The sequence below is a fragment of the Nannospalax galili genome, unplaced genomic scaffold (genome assembly GCF_000622305.1).
Source record: "Nannospalax galili isolate Female #2095 unplaced genomic scaffold, S.galili_v1.0 scaffold346, whole genome shotgun sequence".
Classification (NCBI taxonomy): Eukaryota; Metazoa; Chordata; class Mammalia; order Rodentia; family Spalacidae; genus Nannospalax; species Nannospalax galili.
In genome coordinates this window covers 165,847-186,837 of record NW_008357637.1, presented here as the reverse complement: position 1 = coordinate 186,837, position 20,991 = coordinate 165,847, and the positions used below count along the sequence as shown (strand labels likewise).

At 41.1% G+C, this 20,991-nt stretch overlaps 1 protein-coding gene across 2 annotated transcripts in view; it reads right to left on the bottom strand.

Annotated features, from left to right (window-relative positions):
* The window catches only part of Myo3b (myosin IIIB), a 422,761-nt gene that overhangs the window by 250,400 nt on the left and 151,370 nt on the right, over window positions 1-20,991 (bottom strand). For both annotated transcript variants that reach the window (XM_008855235.3, XM_008855233.3), the window contains exons 8-10: window positions 15,484-15,639; window positions 1,685-1,781; window positions 232-348 (exon numbers count right to left, since the gene is read on the bottom strand). In XM_008855235.3, coding sequence (XP_008853457.1) covers window positions 232-348; window positions 1,685-1,781; window positions 15,484-15,639 — 370 coding nt within the window. The remainder of the gene's footprint in view (window positions 1-231; window positions 349-1,684; window positions 1,782-15,483; window positions 15,640-20,991) is intronic.

Here is a 20,991-nt window from a genome sequence, read left to right as displayed (position 1 = left end):
AAATCATGTTTGTGTTACATTATTATCTGCAATTTGGAGGCACTGGCCCAAGGAATGTGTCATTTTATTGCCACTTCCTTCTTTTTATTTGGTTGTGTGGTTTTGTTTTTCAGTGCTAGGGACTGAACCTAGGGCCATGTAAATGCTAAGCAAGTGCTCTATTACTAAGTTATATCCTCATTCTAATCCTTGTCTTTTTCAATCTCCCATGGTTCTTAAGCCAGTTCTTACCTGTGGAGAGTATATGCTTAGATTCTGGAAAGGGTTTAAGGCAATTAGAATATCTCCAACATAGGTGTAAATTAGTGAGTCTGCATAACGTTTCTGCAACTGATGAATAATTGTATCCTAAGAGGAGGAGAAATGGGATTGAGAGTAAATATATCCATCAAGTCAGAGACTCTAAAAATAGCAATAAACTTATTCTTAAAAGAACATTTCTATCTAAAAGATTAAAGCAGCCCATTTAAATCTTACACAGACCTGTAATGATTCTCAATCACTAAAATGATGCTGACAGTTGCCTGGAAAGAAGCAATAACTGGCATATGCTGAAAGAATTAAGAGCTGCTAGTGGACATTACGATAGCCAAAAAAGACTTTAGTTATTACTGGGGGTGGGGATCTTGTCTCATCCAATCAAATGTACTATTTAGAATTTTATTTACTTGGCCAAAATATTAATTTCTTTTTTTAAAAAAGAAATTTATCTATGTGTATATACCGTGTGTGTGTGTGTGTGTGTGTGTGTGTGTGTGCGCGCGCGCGCACGCAGGTAGGTGCCTTGTGAGGCCAGAAGAGGATGTTGGATCTCCTGGGTGTTGGGAACCCAACTCGGGTCCTTTGGAAGAGCAGCAAGCAACTCTTAACTACTGAACCATCACTTCAGCCCTAGTAGATTCACTTGCCAAAGAATTACACTTAAAATCTAGGGGGTAGGAATATGGAATTGAGCACTTTGGTGTTACATGTTAGTGATTAAGGTGTTAAAGTCAAGGGTCCCAGAGCTGAGACTCAGCAAAAGCAGGTCTGGCACAACTAGCAGCCCCAAACAATTACACATGCTTTGAATAGGGATTATCCCAGTTTTCAGATTTAGAATGTAAACTATTAACTTCACTATTTCTCTTTTTTTTTCTTTTTCTTTTCTTTTTTCTCCTTTGGTCTTTTTGAAGCTGGGTCTCCCTGTAGCTCCAGCTAGCTTGGCACTGGCTATGTAGATCAGGCTGGCCTCAATCTCACAGAGGTCTGCCTGCCTCTGCCTCCCTAGAGCTGGAGTGCTGGGATTAAAGGCATGTGCCACCACACCAGCTAACTCACTATTTCTATAAATGAAACTTCTCCTTATAAAGAGCAGACAACTACCTTTAGGGTAAACTGCAATTTTTTTAATTAAGCAGGAAAGAATTTAAGTTGATAGACTTCATCACTAGGTCTATGACATAAAGAGCTTTATTAGAAAATGCCAAATCCTTTCTCCTCATCATTTCAAGGGCTGTAAGTGAACAACACACAGGACAACAGCACAACAATGGAATGTTCCTCGAGTTCTCCATGGCTATACAATTAAATTACTGTATGACCTTAGAAAAATGGGGTCTACAATAGAAGGAACAGAGAAGGAACACTGCATCTATGGGAAACAGAAGTCATCAATGGCAGTTCTCTACTGAATATTCAGTACCTCGTCTAGGACTTCAAGATTGACCAAGTCATCCTCAAGGCAGTATTTTTCAGCAGCCTCCATTCGGTAGGGTCTTCTGGTATGCATCCTTTCGTGCCTGCAAATGTCAAGAGACTATCAACATCCAGACAGCAAATGCTGTGGCAGAAGGCAGGCGATGAAGATGGCTTATTCAAGATCTCAGCACACGACACGTTGTCACCTTTGGAGACAGTGAGGTTAAGGCCAGTCCAGAAGCTACATTCTTCCTGTGAAGCTGTCAGGGAATGCCCTCTTGTGTCACAGGGAAGAACTTTCTCAAATAAGTCCACCAAACATGATTATTTCTTAAATTCCATCCACAGCGCTTCCAAGAAAGGTATCTCCTACTCTTTTTTCTGCTCAGTGTGTTGCAAGATCACTGTCAACCTGAACTCAATGTTTCTTTATTTTATTTTAAATAATCTCTTATTATCCTAATTTTATGTGTTATGAGTATATTACCTGCATGTATGTTAGTGTACCCATGTCATGCAATGCTCACAGAGGTCAGAAGATGGCATCAGATCCCCTGGAGTTGTGGACAGTTGTTAGCTGCCATGTGGGTACTGGGAACTGAACCTGGGTCCGCTGCAAGAGTAGTCAGTGCTCTTAACCACTGAGCCATCTCTCCAGCTCCTGAACCCAATGTTTCATATAAACAAGGCCAAGTCATGAAAATCCTGAGACCAAATAGAAAGAAATCTCATTTATATCAGTCTACACCTTTTTTTTTTTTTTTACTTTAAAAATGTTATTTTATGTGTATGAGTGTTTTGCATGTAGTGCATTGGACCCCTGGAGCTAGAATTACAGACCATTGTTGGTGTTGGGAACTGAGCCCAGGTCCTCTGCAAAAACAGCTAGTGCTCTTTACTGCTGAGCCATCCCTCCAGCCCCTACCTCTTTCTTTTAGGCACTGAATTTTCAATGAGGTACAATCATCAGTGTTTTGTTTCCCTTAATGTCCCCTCACACTATCTGCCAGCACCATCCTTAACTTTTTTACAGATACTTTAAACTACAGAAAATTTGAGAGAATAGTGCAGTAAATTCCAAAGAACTGATCACTCTTCGCATTTTATTATATTTGTTTATTCAAAATTCTCATGTGACCATTCCCTCAAACAACTCCTGTCATGACGTGATCACTATCTGGGGCTATCTTCTTAGTTGCATCTCTGGGCAACACATGGGATATATATATATTTAATTATAAAAATCATATACTGTTGAGTTTCATTTGGGAAACACATTTTTTATCATCAAAAATTTTTTTACATTTATGTGTGTGTGTGTGTGTGTAAGCTACAGTGTACCTGTGGAAGTCAGAGGACAATTTGCAGGAATCAGTTCTCTTCTTCCACCATGTGAGTCCCAGAGAGTAATCTCAGGTCATCAGACTTGTGTTGTAAGCACTTTTAATACTGCTGAGCCATCTTACATATATGTGTATGTGTGAATTCATTGCTGACTAGGCATTTTAAAAACTTGGATTGCAGTAAATAAACAATCCCCTTTGATGTACCCAAATAGTTTTTCTTTTCTTTTCTTTTCTTTTCTTTTCTTTTCTTTTCCCCTTTAAACAGCTTCATGTAGCTCAGGCTTGCCTCAAACTTGCTATGTAGCTGAGGATGACTTTGAACGGCTAGCCCTCTTGCATCTACCTTCTGAGTGCTGGAATTATACATGTACCACCACACCCAGTTTATATGGTACTAGTAATCAAACCCAGCACTCTACCAACTGAGCCACATCCCCATCCCAAAATATAATTCTTTAATCATAAAATTAATTTAAGTAAGCACTCCCTAATTCACTTCAGGGCCTTGTAAGATTCACTGTGGTGTCTAGGGAAAGCACTGGTCTACTGGTTAAAAGCTCTGGGTCCCAATCTCAGAGTTGTGAGTAAAGTGAAGTGAGACACCCAGCAAATCCCTTAACAAGCTCTTTTTGTCTATGAATAGAATCATTCAAAACTAGTCTATCTATCCCATGGTGGCTGTCAAACCACATACAGTTATAGGCATTAAAATGCAAATGAGCTTTAAAATTCATCATGCACCATTCTTCTTTGGTCCTTGTCAAAAATTTGGAATCAACAATTTGCATAACTCCACACATTACTCAGAATGCCATTAAATTAAAAAAAAAATGGCATATAAAATGTCCTGCTCCATCCTGTAAATCAGGCAGAAGGGAGGCATCGCTGCTGGGTTCTCTGTTTACACTCGCCCACAGTCATCACAGCTTGCAAGGATGCCACCCACTGATGCAGTTCCCCTCTAGCTGGGTCCCACAACTGGGTTTGTCCAAATGCTTTGCTGTAAATATCACATAGAAATATTCATGTATACTCTACTCCTTGCTAAACTCATTTCACAAAAGTCCATGAAAAGGAAGAACACAGTGGAAATAGCTAAATAAACTGTTGGATTCCCCCCTCATTTTAGTCTACCAAATTAAATCTTACATCCCAATCCCCATCACTGATAGATTGAAGGCTTATTTGAAGCATGTTAATTATCTCCAGTACTAGAGCTAGTTTCCCTGATAGTTTACGTAAAAGTCCAAAATAAAATGAAGCCTCGTTTTATTTAATCAAATCAAATTTATCTATAACCTAAGCATTCTTAAATGATTAATCAGAACTTTCTATTCATCTGCATGTTGGTGATGTCAAAAATAAATCAAATTGGTATAAAGTACAGATTTTTGACCCAGCTGTGGTAGTACACACCTGGAAACCTAGCACTTGGGAGGCTGAACCAGGAGGATCAGAGCTCAAGATCATCCTGGGTACATAATAACTTCCAGGTCAGTCTGGGCGATATAGAAACCTTGTTTCAAAAAAAAAAAAGTTAGGGTGGGGGTGGGGGTGAGGGGTGGAGGTGGGGCTCGAGACTCAAACTCAGAGCTTTTACCTACCTGCACTCCAGTTTGCCAGTTTGCTAAATAAAATATCAAGAGGGTACATGCGTCTGGCCAAAATTCCCTCCATATAAACCTAAGATACATTTTAAAAAATATTTTATTATTTTTATTTTATGTGTATGAGTTTATTGCCTGCATCCATGTAAGTGCACCTGCTTCATGCAATGCCTGTGAGGTCAGAAGAGGGCTTACTTCTGGATTCCTTGGAACTGGAGTTACAACGGTTGTTAGCCACCATGTGAGTGCCAGGAATTGAATCTGGGTCCTCTGCAAGAGCAGCCAGTGCTCTTAACTGCTGAGCCATTTCTCCAGCCCCCTATATTGAACTTTAAACCAATATATATGCTAAGCAATGGTTTTATAGCCAACTGAAGATGGAAGCACTGGCAAAACCTCACGTGAAATCTTACAGGTGGACTCCTGCAGAAGGTTGCTTTTCATGTGAACACACGTTTCAGTATCAACAGAATCCAGATTAGTAGCTTCTGAGCCTGTAGTAGATAGTAGGGCTTTAGCAGTACACATGTCTGTCTCATGTGCTTAACCTCCAAGAATCATGTCAACGAGCTTAACCCACATAAAAATCTTCCAACAAGGTTATAAACAAAACAACTTTCTTCAAAGCTATTTTATGAAGCTGGAGGCCTGGCTCAGTAGTTAAAAGCACTTGCTGCTCTTATAGACGACCCAGGTTTGGTTCCTCACACCCACATGGTGACTCACAGCCATCTTTTAACTCCAGCTCTAGGGGAATCAATGTCTTTTTCTGGCCTCTGTGGGCATCAGGAATGTATGTAGTACATTTATATTACATACACACAGGTAAAATACTCAGACATGTAAAGATATATATATATATATATATATATGTATATATATATATGTCACCTATTATTGCTAGCACTGTGTGAATCTCTTCTCCTGCTTGTTTACAGGAAATTTAATCCTTAGAGTCATTTATTATTTGCTCAAGATTCTAGTGGGCAATCTAGAGGTTGACAGAGTTGAAAGACACTTCTACTCTGATAAAAACTAGTTCAGTTGCCCAACTAGAAGCATGCTCTTACACACACACACGTAAGCACACACTATTTGTAACCCTGTTGTTGCCTTCCTCAGTCATTATTCCTCTAAAACTGATGCCTGCTTCATTTTGCTCTGTCAGTAATGGGGTTTGGAGAATTAAATTAGATTCCAAATTCTTACCTCTTTTAAAAACATTTTCCTATACTTTAGATACGCTTCTAAAAAGTATTTTGTTGTATTATGTGTCTCTGTTTTTAGCTGAAATCAGAGAAAATGAGATTTTATTTTATTTTTCACTTTTCTTGAATTAAGATGGTTTGTTCTTACTAGTAACTAAATTTCATTTTTTAAAAATTCTCATGCTCCACCTAGTGTGTTACTTCAGAACAGCACCTGTTAACAATTTTTGCCAAAGAACTCCTTGTTTAATGTGAAAATTACAGATCTCCAACTTAAAAGTATTTGGATGAAGTATCCCAAAGCCTAGATAAAGACAGCCAGATAAGTGAATGGGTAAATGGCAATATATATTTATATGGATAAATAACAATATACATGTATATTTTATATATATATGTGTGTATATATATATATCAAGGATATGTAATCAGGCATAGTTTTATTTTTATTTTGCAGAATGTGTTGGGCATGATCTCGTCTTTCAGCATACTTTATATACTTATAAAACCTATACTTTCCGAAAGAGGACTTATGTTTGTCCACTCTGTAGACTGTAATGTTGAGTAAGCTACATGTATGAACTGAAGTGTCTTCTAATAGGCGCATTCTGGTGTAAGGTCCAGTTTTAATGGCTCAGATGACATTTTAAGATTCTAGTGACGTCTGTAATGCCTTTTTCTGGATTTTCTGCTTGTGTTTATGTGGTTTGAGACTAAGGGGGGAACTGGACTGTGAGTGGGGATGGTAGTGTTGGTGGGTGCAGGGTAGGGCTAACTTCAGGTTTCAGCAATCAAAAAAGAGAGAATTTGTGTCTTAAAGTGAGAATGAGGGCAAGTCTGAAACATCAGATCCAAGGAAGTAGCTGGAGAGTATAAACAGGAGCTGAAGAGTAGACAGGACAGAGCCAGGGGCAGGGGCTGTGGGTGACAGAAGAAAGAGCTCTAAATCAGGAGCAGGAGGCAAGCAAATGCTTTCAGCTTAATACTCGTAAGCTACACACTATTGAGAGTTTCTCTCTCTCTCTCTCTCTCTCTCTCTATATCTCTCTCTCTCTCTCTCTTATATATATATATATAGCCATTTAGACCCACCCTGGAGCAGAGTCATTGTAAAGTTCATTTCTGCCTCTGCTCCTCCATCTTCAGATCACAATCCTCCCTTCCCTACCAAAGTGGACTTGGAAAGATTGGAGGATGATTAACACTTCTACCCCATTCTATATTCAAAAAGAGTTGATATCTGTTAGGGATGGAGGGAAAAGGGGCAGGGGGATAAAGAAGAAAGGAAGTAAAGAGGACCCAGGCTCAAAGACAGTGGTCCAAGCCCTCTGTGGTCATGGACAGAGCTCAGGGACCATTCCCTTACCACCACGGTCAGCGGTTCCATACAGTAAGGAAAGTATTACTCAAAACAGAGGGGGCTGCTGTTACAACAGCAGTCTGTGACTTCAAGAACTTCTTCCAAATCATTTCCATTTCAGTATGCCCCCTAATTCAGGATCAATGAAAATGAAGCATTTATTTGACTATAACAGTATCATGGAACTATTATGAGAAAAACACCAACAGGTCGTCTATATGACTATTTGCTATTAAGAATTAAACATAAGCCGGGCATGATGGCACACACCTTTAGTCCCAGCACTGGGAGGCAGAGGCAGGTGGATCTCTGTGAATTCAAGGCCAGCCTGGTCTACATGTGAATTCCAGGCCAGATGGGACTACAGGGACACCCTGTCTCAAAAAAGAATTAAATGCAGACTAAATACCAGCCGAGTTCTGAGCCCCTGGCTCCATAAGCTATATTTTGACCTATAACTTAAAGTTATGACTTTCAAATAAACATTGCAATATATAGACTTAAAAATAGAAAACTGTTTGACTAGAAATCATTATAGTAACTGCTTGTTTTATTTGTGCAGTTTGGTCATAATTTCAAAAAGTTAGCATCTTATTATCAGTCATATTAAGCAATACTTGATAATATTCCTATCCTCTCCAGACAACAAGAGACACTGACAACAGCTATCTTCATATAACAGTTCATTCATTTACTCGGTGACAGATAGATAATAGATAGATAGATGGACAGACAGACGACAGAGAGACAAAGAACTAGAGAGATTGATAGAGCATATACTAATCATATCAGAGTGAAAATTTACTTCTTCTCTGTTAGGGGGATAGGAAGACCTCTAGCTTTGATGGGCCAAACATATCCAGTACTTTAAAAGATCATTCCAGAGCTTTTCATTTACACTTCAACCCAAGAACCCATCAGCACATGGAATATGCAGTGTATGTATGTATGTATGTATGTATGTATGTATGTATGTATGTGCATGTGTATATACATGTTTTCAGGTAGAAGAGGAAGGGAAGGAAGAAGGCTGACTTGGAAAAGCGTGGCAGGTGAGCAGTAACAAATTAGTTTTTAAAGGTCAAATACTGCAGGTTGGAAAGAAATCAGAACAACTGATGTCATTGTTTCAATCTGCCTCAGGCAAATTACAAGGGCAGAATAAAAAATCCATTAACTAGAACAGGGTAGGGGGAAAGCTAACTAAATTCTCCTACCAAATAAAACTTAGAGTAGACCCTTGGCATTTGAAGGTTTAACATTTGTTATCTCAGCAAGGCCCAAGCCACCTGCAGGGGCATGACATGCTAGAATGTGTCCTTTTACTGAGGCTCACGATGGCGTTCATGGTGACCATGCAGTCACCTAGGGTCTTCTGACACCACATATCTTGATGGTGGTTTTCTCTTCAACCAACTCTTACAAAGAGACAAAATGTTTCCAAGCATGCTTTTTTGATCTTTATGAGACCACATATGGGATAATATTGATAAATTTGGAAATTTGCCAAATGGTTTTAGGAAAGAAGACAAGCAAATAGGGGTTGGTGTCAATTGCATGACCAGGTTGTTTAAAAGCATCCTGACAAACTGTGACAACACAACCTCAAATTGTTATTGATAGGATTTGGGAGTTTGGGTTTTTTTGTTTTGTTTTGTTTTTTTCACTTTCTTTCAGTATTTACTTCCTTTTAAGAGTAAGTGTTATAGCCAGGTGTGGTGGTGCATGCCTTTAGTTCCAGGCAGGATCTCTGCGAGTTCAAGGACAGCCTGGTCTACATAGCAAGTTAAAACCGGGGTATGACGGTACATGCCTTTAGTTCCAGGCAGGCAGATCTCTGTGAGTTCAAGGCCAGCCTGGTTTACATAGTGAGTTCCAGGCCAGCTGGGGCTACAGGGAGACCCTTTCTTTAAAAAAAAAAACAAAAAAACCCTGTTAGATTCATAACTGCTCTATTGTATTTAATTCAAATACGTGACATGACAAAAGAACAAGTATAGATAGAGTCTTAAAGCTAGCTCCAAATCTGTGTATATGTGTGGTGAAACAGGGTTGCATCATGTTCCGGCTTTCCAAAAAGCTGCTGCACTCTGAAGAGACAGTATTCCAACCTGAGAGGTAAGACAGGCCCCACGACTCTAGCTCTCCTCCATGTTAGGTGCACCTTCTTCTGCACTGTGGCCAAGCCTTGCTCCTCTACTCTTGAATGCCCATCCTATCTGCTCATCATAATGGGGATGAGCACTTCTCCAGAGTGCACTTGCACCAGCACCACCCTGAATGAGTCTTCAAAATTAGTCTTCAAGAAGGACACTGAGTCCTTTTGTATCAGAGACTTATTAGGAGAGTTATTAATGCCATGGAAAGACAACATGTCAGGGGCTCTGAGGTGTGAGTTCAGGCCTACTAGGCAAAGTAGAAATCTTGTCTTAAAGGTTTCAGAGAGAGAAAGGGGAGATCCCAGGCCACATAGTTAATGAGTAGCCATTGTACATGCTTGCAGCCTGGTTTATTCCTAGGCAGCAGGGGAAGGGGCAAAGTTTCAGCCCTTTGGTTAATATGTGTCCAGGGATGTGACAACTGTACGCCCTGATTGTTTAGGATCTCTGTTAACCTAGTGTAGTTTAATTTCCTGTGGGAAAGAGAGGATTACAGGTTCACAGGCAGCCTCCTCAGCAGGGTGTCTGAGTAGGCCCTAACCCAAACCTGATACTACTTGCTCATTGGGAGGGGAAAGAAAGAGGACTGGGGATTTCTCTGGCTCCCCTCTGCCTTCCTAATCAATATGCCCTTTACAACATTACCATTCCCCTCTTACATCCCCCTTCTCAGCACCTGACTCCCTTTTGCTTTCTCTCTACTCCTCCTGTCTTTTGTTTTCCTATCTTCCAACAATGACTTTAACTCTTCTTACATTCTTACCTCAAGCTTCCTCAACTTGTGAACCCTTAAAAAACTTTCATTTCTGTACTGGTGAGATGGCTCAGTAGTTAAGAGCACTGGCCGCTCTTGAAGAGGGCCTGGGTTTGATTCCCAGCACCTACATGGCAACTAACAACTGTCCATAACTGCAGCTCCAGGAGATCTGATGCCCTCTTCTGACCTTTGTGGACATTGCATGACACAGCTGCACTTACATATGTGCAGGCAATACACTCATACACATTCAACAACAACAACTTTCATTTCTGTTTCACTGAAGTTGTCCATAAGCTTGGCTCTGTCTAGTTTCTAATTGCCTCTCAAAAATTCTCAGGAACTCAGTTCCACAATCCCTTCTTCACCATCCTCTACTGGACCTGCCCTTCATCTTTATGGCAACTGCCAGTCCCTGACTAGACTCAGTATCAAAGTCACTAAACCACTGTCTTCACCCTCCTGAAGGATCCTCCTCTTGACCATGTCTAAAGCCTGGCTCCAGCCTAGAGAAGACCACCAAAGCTGCTTTCTGTATCCTATGCATTGTGCCTAAGAATAACTTAAGACTCCAGGTGTGGAAGGTGATGGTGAAGACAGCCCATTTTCTGAGTTTATAGTGCCACACTGTCCTGAAGGCTCTACATGAATATCTTAATCGCTGATGAACTTCACTACACTGGAGTACCAATCAAATATCCTCCACCTGAGTTTTCTGTGCTTCTAAATAATCATTATGTTTATATTTAAATAACTCTATCGCATTTCTCATAGTGACTCTTTCAAAGGTTTACAGTCTCCCTAGAGTCCAATCCCATTGCCAACCCTGATCCCACAATTATTAGTTTAAGGAAAGCTAAATGCCTTTCAGTATGAGGCTCCTCATAGCATCTCCTTTACTCCGTCAAATTTTCTGAGTATTTTTAACTAGCTTCTATATGCCTTTCTAACTTAGAGGTTCTTTCTCTCTAAGGCCATCTAACCTTCTCTTAGATGCTTGATCCACTTTCCTTTGCTTCCTCTATAACCATCTCTCTAGTCTTCCGTCTTCAATGTCTCCCTCTACATGTGATCCTTCTCTTACCTGTTCAACTTTTCTCATTTTTTAAGAACCTGTCCTCCTCCTTGAGTCCTCTTCATCTACCAGCTTCCTTCTTCCCTGGGGAAAGCACTGAAAGAAAGAACTTTCCTGCCTCTGCAAGTAATGAGCAGTATTCTTTGGAGTTCTAGGCCCCTAGGAACTCCAATTCCAGAGGATGTGATGCCCTCTTTTGGCCTCCACAGGCACTAGGCAATCATGTGGTGCACATATATACTGTGATGGCTAATCCTGGGTGTCAATTTGACTGGATCTGGGATTAACTGAAATGAGAGAGACCTTCTTGACTGGATCATCTGAAGCTGGAAGTCCCACCCTAAATGTGGGCGTTACCTTCTGATGACTGCTGTATTAAAGGCCATGGAAGACGGGAGCTCTTGCTTTTTGCCGCTTGCCTTCTCTCTCACTGGTGAGTTCGTCTTGCTGCTGTAGATTGAAGACTAGCAGATTTCTTGGAATTCATCAGGCCTTCAGTGCCATATTGGGACTACTGAGACATCCAACCTCGTGGACTGAGCAACTATTGGATTCTCAGCTTCTCCAGCGTGGTGCAGCCATTTTTGAACTATTCGGACTATATCCTTAAGCTAATCTGATAAATCCCTATATATATTCATTTTACCAGTTCTGTTTCTTTAGAGAATCTTGACTAATGCACATACATACATATAGGCAAACACTTAAACACAGAAAATAATAAAAATAAATAAAATCTAAGAGAAAAAGAAAAAGTTTTTAAAGTGCTTACAAGTCGAGAAACCCTGAGGTAAGAATAGACAAAGAATTAACAGAGTGGTAGATAGGAGATGGGAAAATCAAAGACCGATATCAGAGGAAGGAGTAGAAAGCAAAAGGAGAAGTCAGGTACTGAGGAGGAGGGTGTGAATGTCATAGCAGGGAGATTAGTTAGGAAAAACAAAGGTTGGGAAGGCAGGGGGAGCAGGAGGAGCCCCAGTGCCTTCTCCTTGCAGTGAGCAGGCAGAAAGTGGTGCGGGGGCCAGAGTACTGTAGGGAAGAGGTCATCTCAGCTATGGTGAAGGATAGGATGGCTGTTCAAGAGTCCAGGAGCAAGGCTAGGCATCATGGGGACTTGATCACATTGCAGCACAAGTTGTACCCTGCATGGAGGTGCATCTTACCTCTCCTGGGTCTGAACAGTGGGTCTTCTGAGTGCAGTAGTTTTCTGGAAAGCCAAGTGTGATGCAATCCTGTTTTACTAATGTATACTCAGACCGAGATCTAGGTCTAGCTTTAGGACTCTATGTAGTCCTATAGAGACACCTATAGAGAAACAACATTGCACTACTGAGACTGATTTATACCTGGCTCCTGTCTTGCCCTGCTCATTTCTATTCTCTATACTACCATCAGAACGCCCTTCTGCACATCCCTGCCTGGAGCTCATCAGTGGTTCTCTCTGCCTAGGGTACGAGTCCAAGGACCTTGGCCCATCGTGACCTGGCCTCCTGCTACTTTGTCTCTCCCTCCCACCTATCCTGTGCTAAGCTCCAAGGCTGCAATTCACAGGATTCCCAAGCTCTCTCCAGCCCAGGGACCTTTGCTCCTTGCCATCACTCATTCTACGTAGATAATCGCCTTCCTAACTATCTGTTGTTTGTTCCTCGGGACCATCATCTTACCAGTTATGAATTTTTAATTACGATACAAGAATGAGGCAAGAGCATGTACGAATGAGGCAAACACCTACTTACTGTTCAGTGGTGGGCACATGGCAGGCAGAACAACATGAACCACTGGTTCTGGGTTTAGAGTCTAGCTCAGCCACTTACCGGAGTTCTTCTGTTTTTCTGTTTAGTGTCTTCCCCAGGCATCCCAACCCCGTGCTGGCCTAGGTGCCCTTTCCCAGGTGCTGGGAAGGGGCATCTCAAGCTTTCTTTATCCAGGTACTTTTCATGTGAGCTGCTCTTATCTGACCTTTATCTGTATAGCACAAGACTATTAGCACTTTATCAGGAGCTACATCTAGTTTGCTTTTGTAGTTCCTCTGTTCAGCATAGGGCCTGACACGACACAGACACATATAAATGTCTCTACAAAGAATAAATGAATAAATTTGATTTTGAATAAGAGATAGAAATTGGTAGTTTTAACCTTTAGTTTTCAGTACTGTTTACCTTCATGATCTTCTCTAGTAAATTAAAAAGATGGATTTTCACAGGTTAAGGGCAAGAAAAAGGTGGTGTTAAAAGGAACAAAAGGCTCTAAAGAGACCGTGCATACTGCTTCTGCTATTAACATCCACTGATGAAGAACCATTCTAAGCATTTTATGTGTAGGCTCATCTCACCCTCAAAATAATCCCCATTTTATAGAAGAAACTTCAGAAGAGAAATATTAAATAACTTCTCCAGGAGGTGGTTGAGCGCCAGCCCAAATCTGGCTAAGCTGAGCTGGTGATTTTGATCACTGCATTCTCCTGCCTGCTGCATGGGGCCATCGCTGAGAAGGAGGGTGTTCCTCCTCAGCCTGTACTCCCACCTCATTCGAATGGAAACGCGCAGCTTTACTATATCGGCTTACCAGCAGCAAACAGTGGCTGAGAGTTTTTCCTGGTGGGCTCAAAAACATCTACATAGTCAATGCCTTGCCAGTTGCTGAGAGGAAGTACCATGGGACAGGTGCCAGAGTTATCAGTTCCATGCATTGTATCCCCCTTTGGAATTAATTTTCCTACCCCTTAAGGAAGGGGCCCTTTAAATTTTTGATACCTATTTGTGAGGTTGTATGTTTTTTTTAATGACTGTTCTAAGAAACACGAACTACTGAGGGAAGCTAGAGATTACAAAAGCCCTGTGAGCGGCCTTTGCCACCTACCAGGCTTTTGACATCAAAAGAGTTGACAAAAAGAAAGAAATTAGAGCAAGGGGTGGAGAGAGTATGGAGCCATGATTTTCTATGGTGAAAAGATAAAAGTTTTAAAAATACTACCTGGATGGGCAAAATCAGGCAGAAGTGCCAGACTGAAGGAACAGGGATAGGGGAAACTGGATCTGATTTTGCTGGGTTTCCTAGGTTTGGTTTATGTTTTGTTGTATTTCATCTTCATTTTGGTGGTGTGTGTGTGTGTGTGAAGGTGGCTGGCATACAGAAACAAAAGCAAAAGGAAAAAGGATTTCAGCTCCCCAAGGCCTGAGCACAAGTTCCTCCTGCTGCCAAAAGGCACCAAGTCACAAGGCCATCTTTGTGTTTCTCTGACCTGCAGGCTAGCCATAGAAACAGAAACAGCTGTGGCAAAGGGGGAAGAGAAGGGGAATCTTAGCTTTGTGTTATCCTAACTGGAAACCTGTGACAACAGAGAAACTCAGAAGACAGTCAGTCACCTTGAAACCACGTCTCCAGAGAGCCTGGGTTCTGATGTCAGGGTTTGGCTTTCTGATTTGTAAACAGTTTTCTACAGAATTCAAGAATATTTCCAGAACTTGTGACTTACCCTGTTTTCTTCAGCTCCGGTACAGTGAACGCCTTTTTAATAATAATGGGCTGGAGCTTATCTGCATCCTGGCCGGATTTATAAAATCAAATCATTGCTTATTTTGTATTTAGTATTTATTTTTCTTTAAGAGAAATTCTGCCACCCTCTGGACAGAAGTCAAAGACCTCTTTCTTAGAGATGCATACAGAATGGAGCTTTAAACACTCGACCCTCAAAATAACATTTTTTAAAACCTACCCTTTTTAAAGGGGGGAGGGGGAGAGGGTAAGGAGAGTAGGATGGAAGGAGTAAGTGGCACAGACAAACTATCTGAAAAAAATAGTAAAAGGACCCTAAGGAATTTTTAAGTAAAGAGGGAAGCTCAGTGTAATTGAAGAGAAAACCCCTAGCATTTAACACAGTCCTTCCAGGATCATTTCGCAGGTTCCATGTCTGCTCCTCAGTCTGCAACAGCCAAGTTAAGACTTTTCACAATCTTACCCCTGGTTGTTTCGCAGTTATCTTGCCTGATTTTTTTAAAATTACATTTATATTAAATGTAAATGTGTCTTAATGAAAGCTAACTGAACAGGGTAGTAAGATTTCAGACATTTGAAGGAAATTAGCCACAAGAGTCTGAATGGGCAGCTTGTTTCTGAAGCCTGCCTGTGTGTCCATAGGACATGATGTGCTTAAAGCCACATAAATGAAATTGAAAACTCAGGGATGCGATTATTACCAGTTAAAATGCAGAGCAGATCAAAACACAGATCATGCTGTGCCCTTCTAATAAATGACCAGAGGGAGGATGCAGAGCCACATGGAAAACCGTACCTGGTTTTAGCAACAGGGTTCAGATGTTTCTGTTCACGAAGCACCTTGGCCAGCTGTTTTTGCAGAAACAAAGCCTTTCCTTGGGCTCCTTTAATAAACGGGTGTTCGAGGAGATGTGTGACAGAAGGCCGCTTTTCAAAATCCTTAATAAGACACCTGTTTGCAGAAATCAACAAATCATCTAAAGTATAATCTTAGACATCCTTTTTCCCCCTGTGTCAGAGAGCAGAGGCAAGAAACATTTTAAGAAACTTTATCATTAAGTTTATACAGCTCTTTTCTTCTTTATACCAGAAGAAAAAAGTTTCCATTAGTTGAATTAATTCAAACATCAGAAATCTACTCTAGATTGTTTTAAGTAAATATTAAAAGTGCAATCAATTTTTACCATCAATTTACTCTGAAATACTCAAAACATTGAAAAAAATAAACTGGTTAAAATTTGTCTTCTTTTTCTTTACAGAAAAGTATTTTCAATGGAAGCAGGCTTATCTTAGAAGCATACAGAATTAAGTATTATTACCTCAGTTAAATCTGAGTACATAAAACATCTATTATCTGGTGGTGGGGACTATACTGGGAGCTTGAAAGGAAAGCAACAATCTTAAGAAACACAAAGCCCAGCAGTTGACTTCTTGTGTTTTCTGAGAAAACAGAAAACCTCAGCACAGGAAGTGACTACCATAAAATCCAGATGAATTGGGATGGAATTATACAAACTGGGAACAAAAAAAATGTTTTCAAAATGGTAAAAATCAGGTTCCATTTAAAGAGCTCTGCTGTTAATCGGTTAGAGCCACACCTATATAACCACTTTCTGTTTCCAATTCAATGTCCTTTTCAAAGAAAACAATGATTTGGTATATTTTGCTGTATGCTCTGTGCTAAAATGATTTTGACACACAGAAATTTTTAGTGAAATGGAATCTGATGCATACCTTCCTATCACTATCACATTTCTGTTCTGAGTAGCTGCCCCGAGCGAGAGGAGGAAATTTCACCACATATTATTTTCAATAATAAAATGCCCTGACACACCATCAGAAGTTCAGCATCCCTTTGAGCATCTTTTCAGAACATTTGAGCAGAATTCTTTACAGCAATCCTCAACTGTCAGATTTACATAGAGCTTTAATCTCCACAGTTTTCACTTCAAAACATTTTCCCATCCCTCACCTTCTAGTCCTGAAAGATATTCGAAAACTTTCTTGGGTCAGTCCATTTGAGGATTCATTCAGGGGCTCCTGGAGCTGAAGCTTGCAGCTAGAAAAGCCAACAGCATCCAAACTATCCCCAGACTGCTGCCTGCAGTACTATAAATACCACCTCTACCTTGCCATGGGCAGAAATCAATCATTTGACTTTTATAAGTTCAGGGCCTTTTATATAACCTATTATTTTTTCTAGAAACAATACAAAATCACAAAAGACCTTTCCTGTCCTCTCATGAGCAATACACGTATATTATCTGTCTCTGTGAGTGTCAAAGGAAAACACAGTTGAATCACCGTATTTCCTAAAGAAAAGAAGGAAACTAAGAGGTAGCTATCTGGTCAGTGATCCAGGTGACGTTCCAATCCTCTTGGCCCGAGGGATGCTGTATGAAAATTCCTAAAAATAAAATAACCACACGTCCCCGAGGGTTTCTAATGAAGACAGACCTGGAGCCTCAGAGAGAATAGGGTGGGAAGGAGTTCAGGATTGGTCAAACCACAGCTAAGACTATCCGATGTCAATGAACAGGCCATACTGGGTCTGTCTCATCACCAAACAGATTCCTGGACCAAAGAGTTTTCCCAAACATGAGGTCAGATTTATTTCTTCATGTAACAGCCCCTACTCAGTCTTTCAGTTTGAGCTTTTCCCTGTGTTACTTGTAAAACTTCACCTGGCTTCACAAGAAAGAAGGGGAGGTGGGAAGGGGAGGTAGCTCAACAGTTACTGCTCTTACAGAGGTTCTAAATTCAGTTCCCAGCACCCACACAAGGCAGCTCACAACTAACTATAAGTTGAGCTTCAGGGGATCCCACACTCTCTTCTGGCCTTTGAGGGTACCTACAACTCATGTGCCTATACCCAAACACAGATACACATGCACACGTAATTTAAAAATATAAATCTTTTTTTTTTTTTTTTTTTTTTTTTTTTTTTTTGTCTTTTTGAGACAGCTGGCTTGGCACTCACTATGTAGACCAGGCTGGCCTCAAACTCACAGAGATCCACCTGCCTCTGCCTCCCAAGTGCTGAGTTTAAAGGCATGTGTCACCACACCTGGAAGAAATACTTTTTTAAGAAAAATAAAAGGGAAGATAGGACAGGCTTCCCTGCCTGGTACCTATTGTTGGTGCTTCAAATGAACAGACTCAGGGGCCCAAGCTAAAGGTGGAGGGACTTGGCAATATAGACAGTTTCACAGCATGTAGCCGGTGAGCAGTAGCTGCCTCCACCTTTCTCCCTATGGGCGGTGCCCAGAGGAAGCCATCCAGGTGAGGCCTGAAGATAGTCTTTTGGGTAGCCTTAGGAGAACATGCCCTTAATGGAATGGAATGCAGTAGAAGCTGTTATCTCTTGATACACAATTCTAGCATCTGCTGGAGAAGCAAGGCTTCCAACAAGGTTGCAAGATCATTTGGCATATTAAAGGGGCTCTCTCTCTAGATCACAATCGTGAATAATGAAGTAAGAAAATCTAATGAGGAAGAAACTAACATGTGACTCTGCTCCTGTAAAGATGCGAATAACGGAGATTGTGGGCACTCCACTCTGGAAGACGGTGAAGAGGATGTGCTAGACCTCTCAGTAAGACTGGAGTGGGTTGGATGCTACACCACAGAATGAGCAAAACTGGGGCTGAGGGTGCCTGGGAGGAATGCTAAACAGCACCATGACACATTCAGCTGAGAGAGAGGAGTTTTAGGGAAAGGACAAGAAGACCTTGAGAGTATAGCTTTGTTCAAAAACGCTCCTACATACCTTGTTCTCATGGGGGCAAAGAGCAAGTCTGAAAGGGAATTATTATTATACTAATAAAGGAAAGGTCTCCCTTAGGAGGCTAAAAGTCATGCATTACTAGATAACAGGGATCATCTTATTTCATTTACTCAGCAAACATTTATTACACAGCACAAGAATTAGGTGAAGTAAACTAATGTATGAATAATTATGATAATTGTCCTCAAGGACCTGTGGTAAATTTAACTGGAAAGATAAAGGGACTAGGGAAACAGCAAAGGCCAAGGTTTGCTTATATATTTAGAAAGAACTGAAAACAGAAAAACCACACTAGGCATGGCGGTACGTGCCTGTCATTCCACACTCAGGAGCTAGAGGCAGGAAGATTGGAGGTTCAAGGTCATCTTTAGGTCTATACAGTGAATTCCAGGCCAGCTTGAGCTATATGAGACCCTGTCTAGAAAAGAAAAAAAGTAAAAAGAGAAATACAGTGCTCCAGAGCCACGAGAATCTATTATTTCTCTCTCTCTCTCTCTCTCTCTCTCTCTCTCTCTCTCTCTCTCTGTATGCATACTATTATGTACATGTTCACATGGGTGAACACATGTGCACATTGGTGTATGTGTACATCGTTATGGAGGCCCGAGGTCCACCGTAGGTGTTTTCCTCAGTTGTTCCTGACCTTATTTTTTGAGACAGGGTCTCTCAGTGAACCCAGAGCTCACTGATTGGCTAAAATGCCTCATCAATGAAATCTAAGGATCCACCTGTCTCTGTCCTGCTCCTTCCCCAGGAGAATAATAATTTTTATTTATTAATTTTATGTGTGTGAGTGTGTTGCCTGCATGTATGTAAGCGCACCTGTGTCATGCAATGGCCGTGGATGTCAGAAGAGGGTGTCAAACTCCCCTGGAACTAGAGTTACCAATGGTTGTTAGCCACCATGTGGGTGCTGAGAATCAAACCCAGGTCCTCTACAAGAGCAGTCAGTACTCTTAACTGCCGAACCATCTCTCCAGCCCTGGGCATAGGTGCTTGGGATCTAAACTCAGGTCCTCATGTTTGCAAGGAAGGCACTTTATCATCTCCTTGGTCCAAATTTTCTATTTCGTTGTTGTTGTTGTTTGATTGCTTGTTTTTTGAAATCTAGGCAGCCCGGGTTGACCTCAAAACTCACCATCTTCCAGTCTCATCTTACCACATCTGGTCAAGATTCTCTGTTCTAATCCCATTTTAGGATGTGAGGAACCTGAGGTCAAGTCCTGCTAGTGAAGAGGTAGTGCCCCAACTCTCACAGGGGAGCCCTTTTACTCTAATCTGGTGCTTAAATGGCAAGTTACAGTGAGTCAAACAATACAGTCAAGGCTACATTGTTGGGGGCCTCTAGTCAAGAAAGACTTCTTGATGTTAACAAGACTTGAGCCAGGTTTGGAGGAGCTAGAATGAACTAGACTGATGGAGAAGAGGAAGAAGGCATTTTTAAGTGGGGAAACAGATGGATTAACCCAAGAAGCAACACTTTGTGAGCTGTGTGGTCAGCAGCTCAGGAATCCATCAGAACACTCACCTTTGCCTCCACTTTCAAAGGTGCCCTTTCAGATGCCTCAGGACAACAATTGTCTTAGTCCCTTTACCAACTTTAACTAGGAAATAATCATTATCGCTTAAGACTTTGAAGTGTGAGGCCCCAAACTCTTCCTGTTTAAGTTTGTCAGTTCACCACTTCCGCTTCGCTGTCTTTCCAGGCAGAGTTAGTGGAGGAAAGCACAACTATCAGAATGGGTAGAATTCCCGACAGACTCCATGTACTTTTTCATAGCTAGAGAATTCTCTCACCTGATTTGGAAGACAAGCACACAAAACTAAGAAAGTTAAAGTTACGTATTCATTTCAGGTTATTTATTAAGCCAAGAATTGCAATTTCCAGTTGCTGAATCTTTCTCCAGCCAGGGACTGAGCAGGGTTTACAAAAGAATGCATAATATGTTGATCTCTGGCATGGTGAGGGACTAACTCCCTGACAAGCAGACAGGGCCACTGATAAGTAATAAATATGGTACACTTCTGGCTTCTTGGTCTGAAACAAAGGGCTGGTGGCTCCTCCCACAACCAGTAGGGCCCTCTTTCTGGCTGACCAGTCTAAACCAGTTTAGATAAGACCAAAGCCAGACCTGGACATATATCACTCAACTTGGAGCTGTAACCTATGGGCTGTCTCTTCTTTGTTTAAGTTAACCCATCCAAAATGAGGGACAGGGCACCTGCCCCATACCACCAAAAATACCTAGACGGTCCAAGCCCTCCTGAGGGCTTCGGCTTTTTCAGTTCCCATTCCCTCTCCATTTGTGGAAAGCTTTAGCAATAGGAATAAGATGTGTTGAGCTCTCTCTCTCTCTCTCTCTGGTTTTTTTTTTTTTTACTTTGAATAAAATTTGTTGCTTTCTGCTGTGCCTGAGATTTTTTTTCCCTGACTTTTAATAAACTCTTTCATCGGCAGAGAAATAAACATGATCAAGACCACTAGATGGTAACAATGGGAAATAGAGACCAGTTAGT